Source organism: Oncorhynchus masou, chromosome 12 (genome assembly GCF_036934945.1).
Source record: "Oncorhynchus masou masou isolate Uvic2021 chromosome 12, UVic_Omas_1.1, whole genome shotgun sequence".
Lineage (NCBI taxonomy): Eukaryota > Metazoa > Chordata > Actinopteri > Salmoniformes > Salmonidae > Oncorhynchus > Oncorhynchus masou.
The window spans coordinates 21,086,987-21,102,147 of NC_088223.1; the positions used below are offsets into that span (position 1 = coordinate 21,086,987).

At 44.0% G+C, this 15,161-nt stretch overlaps 1 protein-coding gene across 4 annotated transcripts in view; it reads left to right on the forward strand.

Annotated features, from left to right (window-relative positions):
* LOC135549680 (protein tyrosine phosphatase type IVA 3) overlaps positions 1-10,984 on the forward strand; it is a 68,551-nt gene extending 57,567 nt beyond the window's left edge. For all 4 annotated transcript variants that reach the window (XM_064979873.1, XM_064979874.1, XM_064979872.1 and 1 more), the window contains exon 6: positions 8,850-10,984. In XM_064979873.1, the coding sequence (XP_064835945.1) occupies positions 8,850-8,967 (118 nt within the window). In that variant the 3' untranslated portion in view covers positions 8,968-10,984. The remainder of the gene's footprint in view (positions 1-8,849) is intronic.
* The last annotated feature ends 4,177 nt before the right edge of the window (positions 10,985-15,161 follow it).

Here is a 15,161-nt window from a genome sequence, read left to right on the forward strand (position 1 = left end):
TCCAGTCATTGGCAGCAGAGAACTGGAAGGAGAGGCGGCCAAAGAAAGAATTGGTTTTGGGGGTGACCAGAGAGATATACCTGCTGGAGCGTGTGCTACAGGTGGGAGATGCTATGGTGACCAGCGAGCTGAGATAAGGGGGGACTTTACCTAGCAGGGTCTTGTAGATTACATGGAGCCAGTGGGTTTGGCGACGAGTATGAAGCGAGGGCCAGCCAACGAGAGCGTACAGGTCGCAATGGTGGGTAGTATATGGGGCTTTGGTGACAAAACGGATTGCACAGTGATAGACTGCATCCAATTTGTTGAGTAGGGTATTGGAGGCTATTTTGTAAATGACAACGCCAAAGTCGAGGATTGGTAGGATGGTCAGTTTTACAAGGGTATGTTTGGCAGCATGAGTGAAGGATGCTTTGTTGCGAAATAGGAAGCCAAGATTTAACTTTGGATTGGAGATGTTTGATATGGGTCTGGAAGGAGAGTTTACAGTCTAACCAGACACCTAAGTATTTGTAGTTGTCCACATATTCTAAGTCAGAGCCTTCCAGACTAGTGATGTTGGATAGGCGGGTAGGTGCGGGTAGCGATCGGTTGAAGAGCATGCATTTAGTTTTACTTGTATTTAAGAGCAATTGGAGGCCACGGAAGGAGAGTTGTATGGCATTGAAGCTTGCCTGGAGGGTTGTTAACACAGTTCCAAAGAAGGGCCAGAAGTATACAGAATGGTGTCGTCTGCGTAGAGGTGGATCAGAGACTCACCAGCAGCAAGAGCGACCTCATTGATGTATACAGAGAAGAGAGTCAGTCCAAGAATTGAACCCTGTGGCACCCCCATAGAGACTGCCAGAGGTCCGGACAGCAGACCCTCCGATTTGACACACTGAACTCTATCAGAGAAGTAGTTGGTGAACCAGGCGAGGCAATCATTTGAGAAACCAAGGCTGTCGAGTCTGCCGATGAGGATGTGGTGATTGACAGAGTCGAAAGCCTTGGCCAGATTAATGAATATGGCTGCACAGTAATGTTTCTTATCGATGGCGGTTAAGATATCGTTTAGGACCTTGAGCGTGGCTGAGGTGCACCCATGACCAGCTCTGAAACCAGATTGCATAGCAGAGAAGGTATGGTGAGATTCGAAATGGTCGGTAATCTATTTGTTGACTTGGCTTTCGAAGACCTTAGAAAGGCATGGTAGGATAGATATAGGTTTGTAGCAGTTTGGGTCAAGAGTGTCCCCTCCTTTGAAGAGGGGGATGACCGCAGCTGCTTTCCAATCTTTGGGAATCTCAGACGACACGAAAGAGAGGTTGAACAGGCTAGTAATAGGGGTGGCAACAATTTCGGCAGATAATTTTAGAAAGAAAGGGTTCAGATTGTCTAGCCCAGCTAATTTGTAGGGGTCCAGATTTTGCAGCTCTTTCAGAACATCAGCTGAACAGATTTGGGAGAAGGAGAAATGGGGAAGGCTTGGGCGAGTTGCTGTGGGGGGTGCAGTGCTGTTGAATGGGGTAGGAGTAGCCAGGTGGAAAGCATGGCCAGCCGTAGAAAGATGCTTCTTGAAATTCTCAATTATGGTGGATTTATCAGTGGTGACAGTGTTTCCTATCTTCAGTGCAGTGGGCAGCTGGGAGGAGGTGTTCTTATTCTCCATGGACTTTACAGTGTCCCAGAACTTTTTTGAGTTAGTGTTGCAGGAAGCAAATTTCTGCTTGAAAAAGCTAGCTTGGCTTTTCTAACTGCCTGTGTATAATGGTTTCTAGCTTCCCTGAACAGCTGCATATCACGGGGGCTGTTCGATGCTAATGCAGAACACCATAGGATGTTTTTGTGTTGGTTAAGGGCAGTCAGGTCTGGGGAGAAACAAGGGCTATATCTGTTCCTGGTTCTACATTTCTTGAACGGGGCATGTTTATTTAAGATGGTTAGGAAGGCATTTTTGAAAAATATCCAGGCATCCTCTACTGACGGGATGAGATCAATATCCTTCCAGGATACCCCGGCCAGGTCGATTAGAAAGGCCTGCTCGCTGAAGTGTTTCAGGGAGCGTTTTACAGTGATGAGTGGAGGTCGTTTGACCGCTGACCCATTACAGATGCAGGCAATGAGGCAGTGATCGCTGAGATCTTGGTTGAAGACAGCAGAGGTGTATTTAGAGGGCAAGTTGGTTAGGATGATATCTATGAGGGTGCCCGTGTTTAAGGCTTTGGGGAGGTACCTGGTAGGTTCATCGATAATTTGTGTGAGATTGAGGGCATCAAGTTTAGATTGTAGGATGGCTGGGGTGTTAAGCATGTTCCAGTTTAGGTCGCCTAGCAGCACGAGCTCTGAAGATAGATGGGGGGCAATCAGTTCACATATGGTGTCCAGAGCACTACTGGGGGCAGAGGGTGATCTATAGCAGGCGGCAACGGTGAGAGACTTGTTTTTAGAGAGGTGGATTTTTTAAAAGTAGAAGTTCAAATTGTTTGGGTACAGACCTGGATAGTAGGACATAACTCTGCAGGCTGTCTTTGCAGTAGATTGCAACACCGCCCCCTTTGGCAGTTCTATCTTGTCTGAAAATGTTGTAGTTTGGAATTAAAACTTCAGAATTTTTGGTGGTCTTCCTAAGCCAGGATTCAGACACAGCTAGAACATCCGGGTTGGCAGAGTGTGCTAAAGCAGTGAATAGAACAAACTTAGGGAGGAGGCTTCTAATGTTAACATGCATGAAACCAAGGCTATTACGGTTACAGAAGTCGTCAAAAGAGAGCGCCTGGGGAATAGGAGTGGAGCTAGGCACTGCAGGGCCTGGATTCACCTCTACATCACCAGAGGAACAGAGGAGGAGTAGAATAAGGGTGCGGCTAAAAGCAATAAGAATTGGTCGTCTAGAACGTCTGGAACAGAGAGTAAAAGGAGGTTTCTGGGGGCAATAAAATAGCATCAAGGTATAATGTACAGACAAAGGTATGGTAGGATGTGAATACAGTGGAGGTAAACCTAGGTATTGAGTGATGAAGAGAGAGATATTGTCTCTAGAAACATCATTGAAACCAGGAAATGTCATTGCATGTGTGGGTGGTGGAACTAATAGGTTGGATAAGGTATAGTGAGCAGGACTAGAGGCTCTACAGTGAAATAAGCCAATAAACACTAACCAGAACAGCAATGGACAAGGCATATTGACATTAAGGAGAGGCATGCTTAGTCGAGTGATCAAAAGGGTCCGGTGAGTGGAGAGGTTGGTTGGGGGTCACGGCGATTTAGACAGCTAGCTAGGCCATCGGTAGCAAGCTAGCAGAGGATGGCGGTCTGTTATTAGCCACCTCTTGCGTTCCTTAGCCACCTCTTGCGTTCCATCAGTAGATTAGTGGGGTTCCGTGTGGTAGAGGGGATTAAATCCAAATCACACAACAACAACAAAAATAAAAACAATAGATATAGTTATAGAGGCCCAAGAAGAAAATAAATAAATAATAAAAATAAATAAATTGATGAACGTACTTTGGTGCGAAAAGTGCAAATCAATCCCAGAACAACAGCAAAGGACCTTGTGAAGATGCTGGAGGAAACGGGAACAAAAGCATCTATATCCACAGTAAAACGAGTCCTATATCGACATAACCTGAAAGGCCTCTCAGCGAGGAAGAAGCCACTGCTCCAAAACCGCCATAAGAAAGCCAGACTACGGTTTGCAACTGCACATGGGGACAAAGATTGTACTTTTTGGAGAAATGTCCTCTGGTCTGATGAAACAAAAATTGAATTGTTTGGCCATAATGACCATCGTTATGTTTGGAGGAAAAAGGGGGCAGGTTTGCAAGCCGAAGAACATCATCCCAACCGTGAAGCATGGGGGTGGCAGCATCATGTTGTGGGGGTGCTTTGCTGCAGGAGGGAGTGGTGCACTTCACAAAATAGTTGGCATCATGAGGTAGGAAAATGATGTAGATATACTGAAGCAACATCTCAAGAAATCAGTTAAAGCTTGGTCGCAAATGGGTCTTCCAAATGGACAATGATCCCAAGCATATTTCCAAAGTTGTGGCAAAATGGCTAAGGACAACAGTCAAGGTATTGGAGTGTCCATCATAAAGCCCTGACCGCAGTCCTATAGACAACTTGTGGGCAGAACTGGAAAAGCGTGTGAGAGCGAGGAGGCCTACAAACCTGATTCAGTTACACCAGCTCTGTCAGGAGGATTGGGCCAAAATTCACCCAAACTATTGTGGGAAGCTTGTGGAAGGCTACCCGAAACATTTGACCTAAGTTAAACAATTTAAAGGCAATGCTACCAAATACTAATTGAGTGTATGTAAACATCTGACCCACTGGGAATGTGATGGAAGAAATAAAAGCTGAAATAAATCACTCTCTACTATTATTCTGACATTTCACATTCTTAAAATAGAGTGATGATCCTGACTGACCTAAGACAGCTAATTTTTGCTAGAATTAAATGTCAGGAATTGTGAAAATCTGAGTTTAAATGTATTTGGTTAAGGTGTATGTAAACTTCCGACTTCAACTGTATACTCAACAAAAATAGAAACGCAACATGCAGCATTTTCAAAGAGGTTACAGTTCATATAAGGAAATCAGTCAATTGAAATAAATTCATTAGGTCCTAATCTATGGATCTATGGATTTCACATGACTGGAAATATAGATATGCATCTGGTGTTCACAGATATTTAAAAAAAATGTAGGGTCGTGGATCAGAAAATCTGTCAGTATCGGGTGTGACCACCATTTGCCTCATGCAGTATGACATCTCCTTCGCATAGAGATGATCAGGCTGTTGATAGTGACCTGTGGAATGTTGTCACACTCCTCTTCAAAGTTGCTGAATATTGACGGAAACTGGGACACTTTGACGTACACGTTGATCCAGAGCATCCTAAACATGTCTGGTGAGTATGCAGGCCATGGAAGAGCTGGGACATTTTCAGCTTCCAGGAATTGTGAACATGTCCTTATGGCATGGAGCCGTGCATTATCATGTTAAAACATGAAGTGATGAACATTAAAATCTCTGGCAACAGCTCTGGTGGACATTCCTGTAGTCAGCATGCCAATTGCACTCTCCCTCAAAACTTGAGACATCTGTGGCATTGTGTTGTGTGACAGAGCTGCACATTTTAGAGTGGCCTGTTATTGTTCCCAGTACAAGGTGCACCTGTGTAGTGATCATGCTGTTTAATCAGCTTCTTGATATGCCACAACTGTCAGGTGGATGGATTATCTTGGCAAGGGAGAAATGCTCGCTAACAGGGATGTAATCAAATTTGCACAACATTTTACAGAAATAAGATGTGTGCATGAGACACATTTCTGGGATCTTTTATTTCAGCTCATGAAACATGGGACCAACACTTTACATGTATATTTTTGTTTAGTGTATAAGCCTTCCACAACTATAATAATTAAATTATTTTACCAAAATAGTTTAACCTGCTTTTTGTTTCAATTATCACTGATCTGGCTTTCAAGTCGGTCTATGAAAATGCAATTTTTCTTACACATTTTACCAGAACCATGCACATCCACTAATAATGACAAACTTCTGGTAGCAGGCATTATAGAAAATTAACACAGGTCTCATAAACAATCTATCAAGCACAAGCCCACGTGCTAGTGAGTAGCCAGCTAATCTGTATATTTAAAGTCTAGCCAACTTGGATGTAGGTAGAACCTTTGAACTGTACAGACAGGTTGGTTGTTTAGCAACAAAACCAATGTGTGCGAAACTGTGGGGCAAAACAGGCAGGTTGGCTTAGAATGTTGACAACATATAAACTATATTTTGTCTCCAATATTTATTGAAACATAAAAATACATTTGCACAATGAGCACTTGTCTCTCACGTGCATCCTAACAGTTGGATCACTGTTGGATCACTGTTACTCTAACTTCCGCGACGCATATAAGGCCCTGCCCCGCCCCCCTTTCGGAAAAGCTGACCACGACTCCATTTTGCTGATACCTGCCTACAGACAAAAGCTAAAAAAAGAAGCTCCCACGCTGAGGTCTGTCCAACGCTGGTCCGACCAAGCTGACTCCACACTCCAAGACTGCTTCCATCACGTGGACTGGGACATGTTTCGTATTGCGTCAAATAACAACATTGACGAATACGCTGATTCGGTGTGCGAGTTCATTAGAACGTGCGTTGAAGATGTCGTTCCCATAGCAACGATTAAAACATTCCCTAACCAGAAACCTTGGATTGATGGCAGCATTCGCGTGAAACTGAAAGCGTGAACCACTGCTTTCAATCAGGGCAAGGTGTCTGGTAACATGACTGAATACAAACAATGCAGCTATTCCCTCCGTAAGGCTATCAAACAAGCTAAGCGTCAGTACAGAGACAAAGTAGAATCCCAATTCAACGGCTCAGACACAAGAGGCATGTGGCAGGGTCTACAGTCAATCACGGACTACAGGAAGAAATCCAGCCCAGTCACGGACCAGGATGTCTTGCTCCCAGGCAGACTAAATAACTTTCTTGCCCGCTTTGAGGATAATACAGTGCCACTGACACTGCCTGCAACGGAAAAATGCGGTATCTCCTTCACTGCAGCCGAGGTGAGTAAAACATTTAAACGTGTTAACCCTCGCAAGGCTGCAGGCCCAGACGGCATCCCCAGCCGCGCCCTCAGAGCATGCGCAGACCAGCTGGCTGGTGTGTTTACGGACATATTCAATCAATCCCTATACCAGTCTGCTGTTCCCACATGCTTCAAGAGGGCCACCATTGTTCCTGTTCCCTAAGGTAACTGAGCTAAACGACTACCGCCCCGTAGCACTCACTTCCGTCATCATGAAGTGCTTTGAGAGACTAGTCAAGGACCATATCACCTCCACCCTACCTGACACCCTAGACCCACTCCAATTTGCTTTCCGCTCAAATAGGTCCACAGACGATGCAATCTCAACCACACTGCACACTGCCCTAACCCATCTGGACAAGAGGAATACCTATGTGAGAATGCTGTTCATCGACTACAGCTCGGCATTCAACACCATAGTACCCTCCAAGCTCGTCATCAAGCTCGAGACCCTGGGTCTCGACCCCGCCCTGTGCAACTGGGTACTGGACTTCCTGACGGGCCGCCCCCAGGTGGTGAGGGTAGGTAACAACATCTCCTCCCCGCTGATCCTCAACACTGGGGCCCCACAAGGGTGCGTTCTGAGCCCTCTCCTGTACTCCCTGTTCACCCACGACTGCGTGGCCACGCACGCCTCCAACTTAATCATCAAGTTTGCGGACGACACAACAGTGGTAGGCTTGATTACCAACAACGACGAGACGGCCTACAGGGAGGAGGTGAGGGCCCTCGGAGTGTGGTGTCAGGAAAATAACCTCACACTCAACGTCAACAAAACTAAGGAAATGATTGTGGACTTCAGGAAACAGCAGAGGGAACACCCCCCTATCCACATCGATGGAACAGTAGTGGAGAGAGTAGCAAGTTTTAAGTTCCTCGGCATACACATCACAGACAAACTGAATTGGTCCACTCACACAGACAGCATCGTGAAGAAGGCGCAGCAGCGCCTCTTCAACCTCAGGAGGCTGAAGAAATTCGGCTTGTCACCAAAAGCACTCACAAACTTCTACAGATGCACAATCGAGAGCATCCTGGCGGGCTGTATCACCGCCTGGTACGGCAACTGCTCCGCCCTCAACCGTAAGGCTTTCCAGAGGGTAGTGAGGTCTGCACAACGCATCACCGGGGGCAAACTACCTGCCCTCCAGGACACCTACACCACCCGATGTTACAGGAAGGCCATAAAGATCATCAAGGACATCAACCACCCGAGCCACTGCCTGTTCACCCCGCTATCATCCAGAAGGCGAGGTCAGTACAGGTGCATCAAAGCTGGGACCGAGAGACTGAAAAACAGCTTCTATCTCAAGGCCATCAGACTGTTAAACAGCCACCACTAACATTGAGTGGCTGCTGCCAACACACTGACACTGACTCAACTCCAGCCACTTTAATAATGGGAATTGATGGGAAATGATGTAAATATATCACTAGCCACTTTAAACAATGCTACCTTATATAATGTTACTTACCGTACATTATTCATCTCATATGCATACGTATATACTGTACTCTATATCATCGACTGCATCCTTATGTAATACATGTATCACTAGCCACTTTAACTATGCCACTTTGTTTACATACTCATCTCATATGTATATACTGTACTCTATACCATCTACTGTATCTTGCCTATGCTGCTCTGTACCATCACTCATTCATATATCCTTATGTACATATTCTTTATCCCCTTACACTGTGTATAAGACAGTAGTTTTGGAATTGTTAGTTAGATTACTTGTTGGTTATTACTGCATTGTCGGAACTAGAAGCACAAGCATTTCGCTACACTCGCATTAACATCTGCTAACCATGTGTATGTGACAAATAAAATTTGATTTGATTTGTTGGTTAGCTAGCGAATTTCTGCCATATTAGCATTGACATGACATCAGTCAAAACACCTCAAAACAAGACATGGTATTAAGAACAAGATGAAACTAGCTGAAATCAGCCACTTATGATTCCCCACATGGAAGTTTCTTGCTGTTGTTGCCAGCCATCTGACCATCCAGAATCACAACCATTCATGGACTTCCACCACATTGAAGTGTGCACATTGTTTTTGTGATGTTACCAGCTAACCCATGTATGTACACACCTTCCTGTCCATTACCAACTGTTTGAACAACATAGCCTGCTCACTATGTTTAGATGTTGAACTCAAGTGGCCTACCTGGATAGAAGATTTCTCAGAATGAGAACAGGTTGCCATTTTCTTATATAAATGTGACTTCTTTTTTTTTACAGGAAGCGCAGAGGTGCGATCAACAGCAAGCAGCTGACCTACCTGGAGAAGTACCGCCCCAAACAGAGACTGCGCTACAAAGACCCACACATCTTCAAGAACAAGTGCTGCATCATGTGACCCCCATTTCCACCCTCAGCCAATCAACTGCCTGCCACCTGATCGATCTGACCCGAATGGATAACGACGATGGATGAGTCCACAGCCAATGCACTTTGTGACTGAACTATGAGAACTATGAATCATGGAGTGAGCTAAGCGTCTCCACCAGGGGAAGGGTGTGATGAGTCTCCCTGGTGCCTAAAGATGGCTCTTACTGAGGGGGCCGATGGATCAAGCCCTCCTTGAATCTGACTTTTTATCCAAGAGCCAGCCGGAGGTTGCTTGGAATGGATGGTGGATGTGGCACAGGACGTTGACACTCGCCACATTGAACTCCATCATAACCATGGGGTTGTGCCTCGCTGCAAATTATTTGACTTGCAGTTGACTTTGTCATTGTACCTCCAACGCCCCCTTGCTACCAAATGGTGGTAACGCCTCAAATCATTGTCTGAAAGAGAGACAGCTTTAGCTATATGAATATGAAACCAATGTGAATCATGGGGGAGGTGGAATGTTTGTGCCTGGTTGCCCTTTCTCTCCCTGCCTACAGTAGGGGGACTGAGCTGTTTTCTGTTCACTCCTTGTTCCAAGGTTAATGCTATCTGGAATCCTTGGGCCATCCTTAACCCTTACCTAACCCCAACCATAACCCTTACCTAACCCCAACACCATCCTTAACCTTTACCTAACCCCAACCATAACCCTTACCTAACCCCAACACCATCCTTAACCCTTACCTAACCCCAACACCATCCTTAACCCTTACCCAACCCCAACCCCAACACCATCCTTAACCCTTACCTAACCCCAACCATAACCCTTAGCATTTTAAATTTAAACTTGAATAGAGAGATAGTAATGGCGTCTTTTTGTAGCCACTAACTCTGCCGTGGTTCGTTGGACAAAGCCTATGGGGAAATTAATGCCGTTTTGTTGGGTTTTTGGATTTGGATTTTGAAGCATTTATGTCATCAAAAATGCGCATAAAGGCTTCATCTATAAAGGTCATGTTAACTGACTGATATTATCTCATAGAACAAAACATAAAATCTCCTAAACCTGTGTTAACCTTGACCTTATTTTAGGCTTTTATCTCAAAACCTTATTCTTTCCCCATTTCATTTTCCACATAGGTTCATTCAGCCATAGCCTAAGGTAGCTCATTTCTGTTTTTTAGGACTACAAACTGGCGAGCTCTATGGGGTGACGTCGGAGTTGGACGTCCCATGGATACCGGAGAACAAAGACCCTTGTTCCAATGCCCTGATAATGTGTTTACTGTAATATATTTTTGTCATGATGCTTCTTTCTAGCTTTAATATTCAGTGGTCTTGCAGATGAGAACAGGTGGGAAGGTTATAGGAATAAGGTGGGGTGCACTTGGATGATAACCAACAGGTTTATTTGTACTGTATCTACACTATGTAATTGATGTTAGGACAGGTAGGACTATTCACTTGTACTGGCTCATGTGGCAAATGGGTGTATTGGACAAAGTAGGGTGACGTTGCCCCTAGACGCTGATCTTGGGTCAGTTTAGCAGGGTAAGCTGATCCCAGATCTGTACCTAAGGGACACACCACCCCAGAGCGTATGGTACACTGAGTGGAGCACACTTGGGTGGCTCTATGTTCACATCCTGTACTGAAACCTGACCCTCTCTTTCTCTCTCTGCACCATGCTTTTTGTTACATGGAGGCTGTATGCTGAATCTACCCACATGGAGTAAAATGCCGTTGAAGTTTAGGGTCACAGTGGCCTTTCGAGGGCCCTTTGATTTAACCCACCCGCCCCCATCTGCATAGCTGGTTAGGCCTACACAAAATGAATGCACATCATGAATTGTTGTTTTCTAGTTACTAGCCCAGTTTCTCTGATATCAGGTCAACTCTTGTACAGGTGTAGTTAGTTTACACCTCACCAGACAGACACACAGCCTTGTCTCTGTTATCTGCATTGAAAGTCGCCTTCTTCTGTCAGCCTTTGAAGAAACCACCTTCAGTTGTATAGAAATAATAAAATATTTCAGTCATCCACTGTCCATTCCTGGTGCTGTCTGGTGTGATGAGTAGAGCTGAGTGGGAATATTGAGAGGTCCGCCAGTAGCAGCCATCCACTGTGTTTTAGTGACTCACTACTTTCATTACTCTCTCTTGAAGCAATGCTACCACCGGCTGGACGCAGTGTGAATGTGAAACTGTTCTTGATGGACTCAATCCAAAATACTATTAATATATTATTAATAAATCAGATTATGACAAAAGTCTTAATTGTTATGAAAGTCATTTAGTTCTCTGAGCAGTAAAAATACCTGTTTTGCCAAGTAGATAGAAATGTGATTAGTTAAATGTGTTGGGTAATATTGGAAAACAGCCACATTGGGATTCGAACTTGCAACCTTGTCATAGCCTACGTTTAACACCCTCCCTCCATTCACCTCCCTTTTCCAAAGACAGTACAGTATGCCTTCATTTAGCCTGGAAAAACATTTAAAAAATTGAGGCGCATGCTTCGTACACTGGTGTGGACTAACAGTGAAATGCTTACTTATGGGCCCTTACCAACACAGACAGAAAGAAACGTAAAATGCGTAATAAGATACACATTGAGTAACGATAAGTTGGCTATATACAAAGGGTACAAGTACAGAGTCTGTGCAAAGGTATGAGGTAATTGATATAGATATGTGTATATATAACTAGGAGTCAAGTGACACGTGATAAACAGCAGCAGCAGTGTATGTGAAAAAGTTAGCCCAAAAAGGGTCAATGCAGACAGTCAGCATAGCTATTTGTTAACTAACTACAGTACCAAAAGTTTAGACACCTACTCATTCAAGAGTTTCTCTTTATTTTTGACTATTTTCTACATTGTAGAATAAAAAATATGAAATAACACACATGGAATCATGCAGAAACCCAGAAAATTCAAAAATCGAAATATATTTATATTTGAGATTCTTCAAAGTAGTCTCCCCTTTTCTTGATGACAGCTTTGTGCATGCTTGGCATTCTCTCAACCAGCTTCATGAGGTAGTAACCTGGAATGCATGTCAATTAACAGGTGTGCCTTGTTAAAAGTTAATTTGTATAATTTCTTTCCTTCTTAATGTGTTTGAGCCAATCAATTGTGTTGTGACAAGGTAGAGGTGGTATACAGAAGATAGCCCTATTTGAAAAACACCAAGTCCATATTATGGCAAGAACAGCTCAAATAATCAAAGTGAAACGACAGTCCATCATTACTTTGACATGTAGGTCAGTCAATACGGAAAATTTCAAGAACTTTAAAAGTTACTTGAAGTGCAGTTGCAAAAACCAAGTGCTATGATGAAACTGGCTCTGAAACTGGCTATGATGAGGACTGCCACAGGAAAAGAAGACCCAGAGTTACCTCTGCTGCAGAGGATAAGTTAATTAGATACCAGCCTCAGAATTTCAGCCCAAATAAATGCTTCAGAGTTCAAATTAAAGCCACATCTCAACATCAACTGTTCAGAGGAGACTGTGTGAATCAGGCATTCACGGTTGAATTGCTGCAAAGAAACCATTATTAAAGAACACCAATAAAAAGACTTGCTCGGGCCAAGACACAGCAATGAAAATTAGACCGGTAGAAATCTGTCCTTTGGTCCGATGAGTCCAAATGTGAGATTTTTGGTGCCAACCACAGTGTCTTTGTGAGACTTAAGAGTACAGTCGTGGCCAAAAGTTTTGAGAATGACACAAATGTAGTCTGCTGCCTCTTTGTATGATGGCAATTTGCATATACTCCAGAATGTTATGAAGAGGGATCAGATTAATTGCAAAGTCCCTCTTTTCCAAGTGAACTGTGAACTGAATCCCCCAAAAACATTTCCACTGCATTTCAGCCCTGTCACAAAAGGACCAGCTGAAGACATATCAGTGATTCTCTCGTTAACACAGGTGTGAGTGTTGACGTGTACAAGGCTGGAGATCACTCTGTTATGCTGACTGAATTCGGATAACATACTGGAAGCTTCAAAAGGAGGGTGGTGCTTGGAATCATTGTTCTTCCTCTGTCATCCATGATTACCTGCAAGGAAACATGTGCCATCATCATTGCTTTGCACAAAAAGGGCTTCACAGGCAAGGATATTGCTGCCAGTAAGATTGCACCGAAACCAACCATTTATCGGATCATCAAGAACTTCAAGGAGAGCGGTTCAATTGTTGTGAAGAAAAAGAGCAACTTCTCCCAACCATACAGGAACAGTTTGGTGACGAACAATGCCTTTTCCAGCATGATGGAGCACCTTGCCATCAGGAAAAAGTGATAACTAAGTGGCTCGGGGAACAAAACGTCGATATTTTGGGTCCATGGCCAGGAAACTCCCCAGACCTTAATCCCATTAAGAACTTGTGGTCAATTCTCAAGAGGCGGGTGGACAAACAAAAACCCACAAATTCTGACAAACTCCAAGCATTGATTATGCAAGAATGGGCTGCCATCAGTCAGGATGTGAACCAGAAGTTAATTGACAGCATGCCAGGGCGGATTGCTGAGGTCTTGTAAAATAAGGGTCAACACTGCAAATATTTACTCTCTGCATCAACTTCATGTAATTGTCAATGAAATGCTTGTAATTATACTTCAGTATTCCATAGTAACATCTGACAAAAATATCCAGACACTGAGGCAGCAGACTTTTTGAAAATTAATATTTGTGTCAATCTCAAAACATTTGGCCACAACTGTAGGTGAACGGATGATCTCCGCATGTGTGTGGTTTCCACCATGACGCATAGAGGAGGTGGTGTGGGGTGCTTTGCTGGTGACACTGATTTATTTTGAATTCAAGGCACACTTGACCAGCATGGCTACCACAGCATTCTGCAGCGATACACCATCCCATCTGGTTTACGTTTAGTGGGACTATCATTTGTTTTTTAACAGGACAATGACCCAACACACCTCCAGGCTGTGTAGGGGCTATTTGACTAAGGAGAGTGATGGAGTGCTGTATTGGATGACCTGACCTCCACAATCACCCGACATCAACCCAATTGAGATTATTTGGGATGAGTTTGACCACAAAGCTAAGAACAAGCAGCCAACAAGTCCTTAGCATATGTGAGAACTCCTTCAAGAATGTTTGAAAAGCATTCCAGGTGAAGCTGGTTGAGAGAATGCCAAGAGTGTGCAAAGCGAAGGGTGGCTACTTTGAAGAATCTCAAATATATTTTGATTTAACACGTTCTTGGTTACTACATGTTATTTCATAGTTTGTCTTCACTATTATTCCATGTGGAAGACAGTAAAAGTAAAGAAAAACCCTTGAATGAGTGGGTGTATCCAAACTTTTGACTGGTTCTGTATTTCGCAGTCTTATGGCTTCGGGGTAGAAGCTGTTCAGGGTCCTGTTGGTTCCAGACTTGCTGCATCGGTACTGCTTGCTGTGCAGTAGCACACATAAGTCTGATTTGGGTGGCTGGAGTCTTGACAATTTTTAGGGTCTTCCTTTGTGTCACCTCCTGGTATAGAGTCCCTGGTTGGCAGGGAGTGCGATTTCTTATAAGTGTCCGGGTTGGTGTCCCGCTCCTTGAAAGCGGCAGCCGTAGCCTATAGCTCAGTGCTGTTGTTGCCTGTAATCCATGGCTTCTGGTAGGGATATGTACGTACCGTACTGTGGGGACTACGTGGTCGATGCTCTTATTAATGAAGCCGGTGACTAATGTGTTAAGCTCTTCAATGCCATCGCATGAGTCCCAGAACATATTCAAGTCTGTGCTAGCGAAACGGTCCAGTATGTAGCATCCGAGTCATCAGACCACTTCTCTACTGAGTGCGTCACTGGTATTTCCTGTTTGATTGTAAGCAGGAATTAGGAGGATAGAATTATAGTCAGATTCTCCAAAATGGAGGGCGAGCTTTGTATGAGTGTGTGGAGTAAAGGTTCAAGTTTTTTTGCACCTCTAGTTGCACAGGTGACATCCTGTAAACTGCTCCCACAGACCTTTCACCCAATCAATCAATTCGTCCCCAACTTCCTCTGGCTGTGTTGTCACTAGTTACCACAGCCACAAAGTCAAATCCAGCCTATTTCTACAGTTTCTTAAAATAAGATTTTTATCCATCCTGGTAAACTTATGCCTAACCCTACTAAGGTGTTAGAATTTTTACAATGGCCAATTGATTGTGGCTATGCTATTTAGTGGAAATTCATCAGTTATTTTGCTAAAAAAATG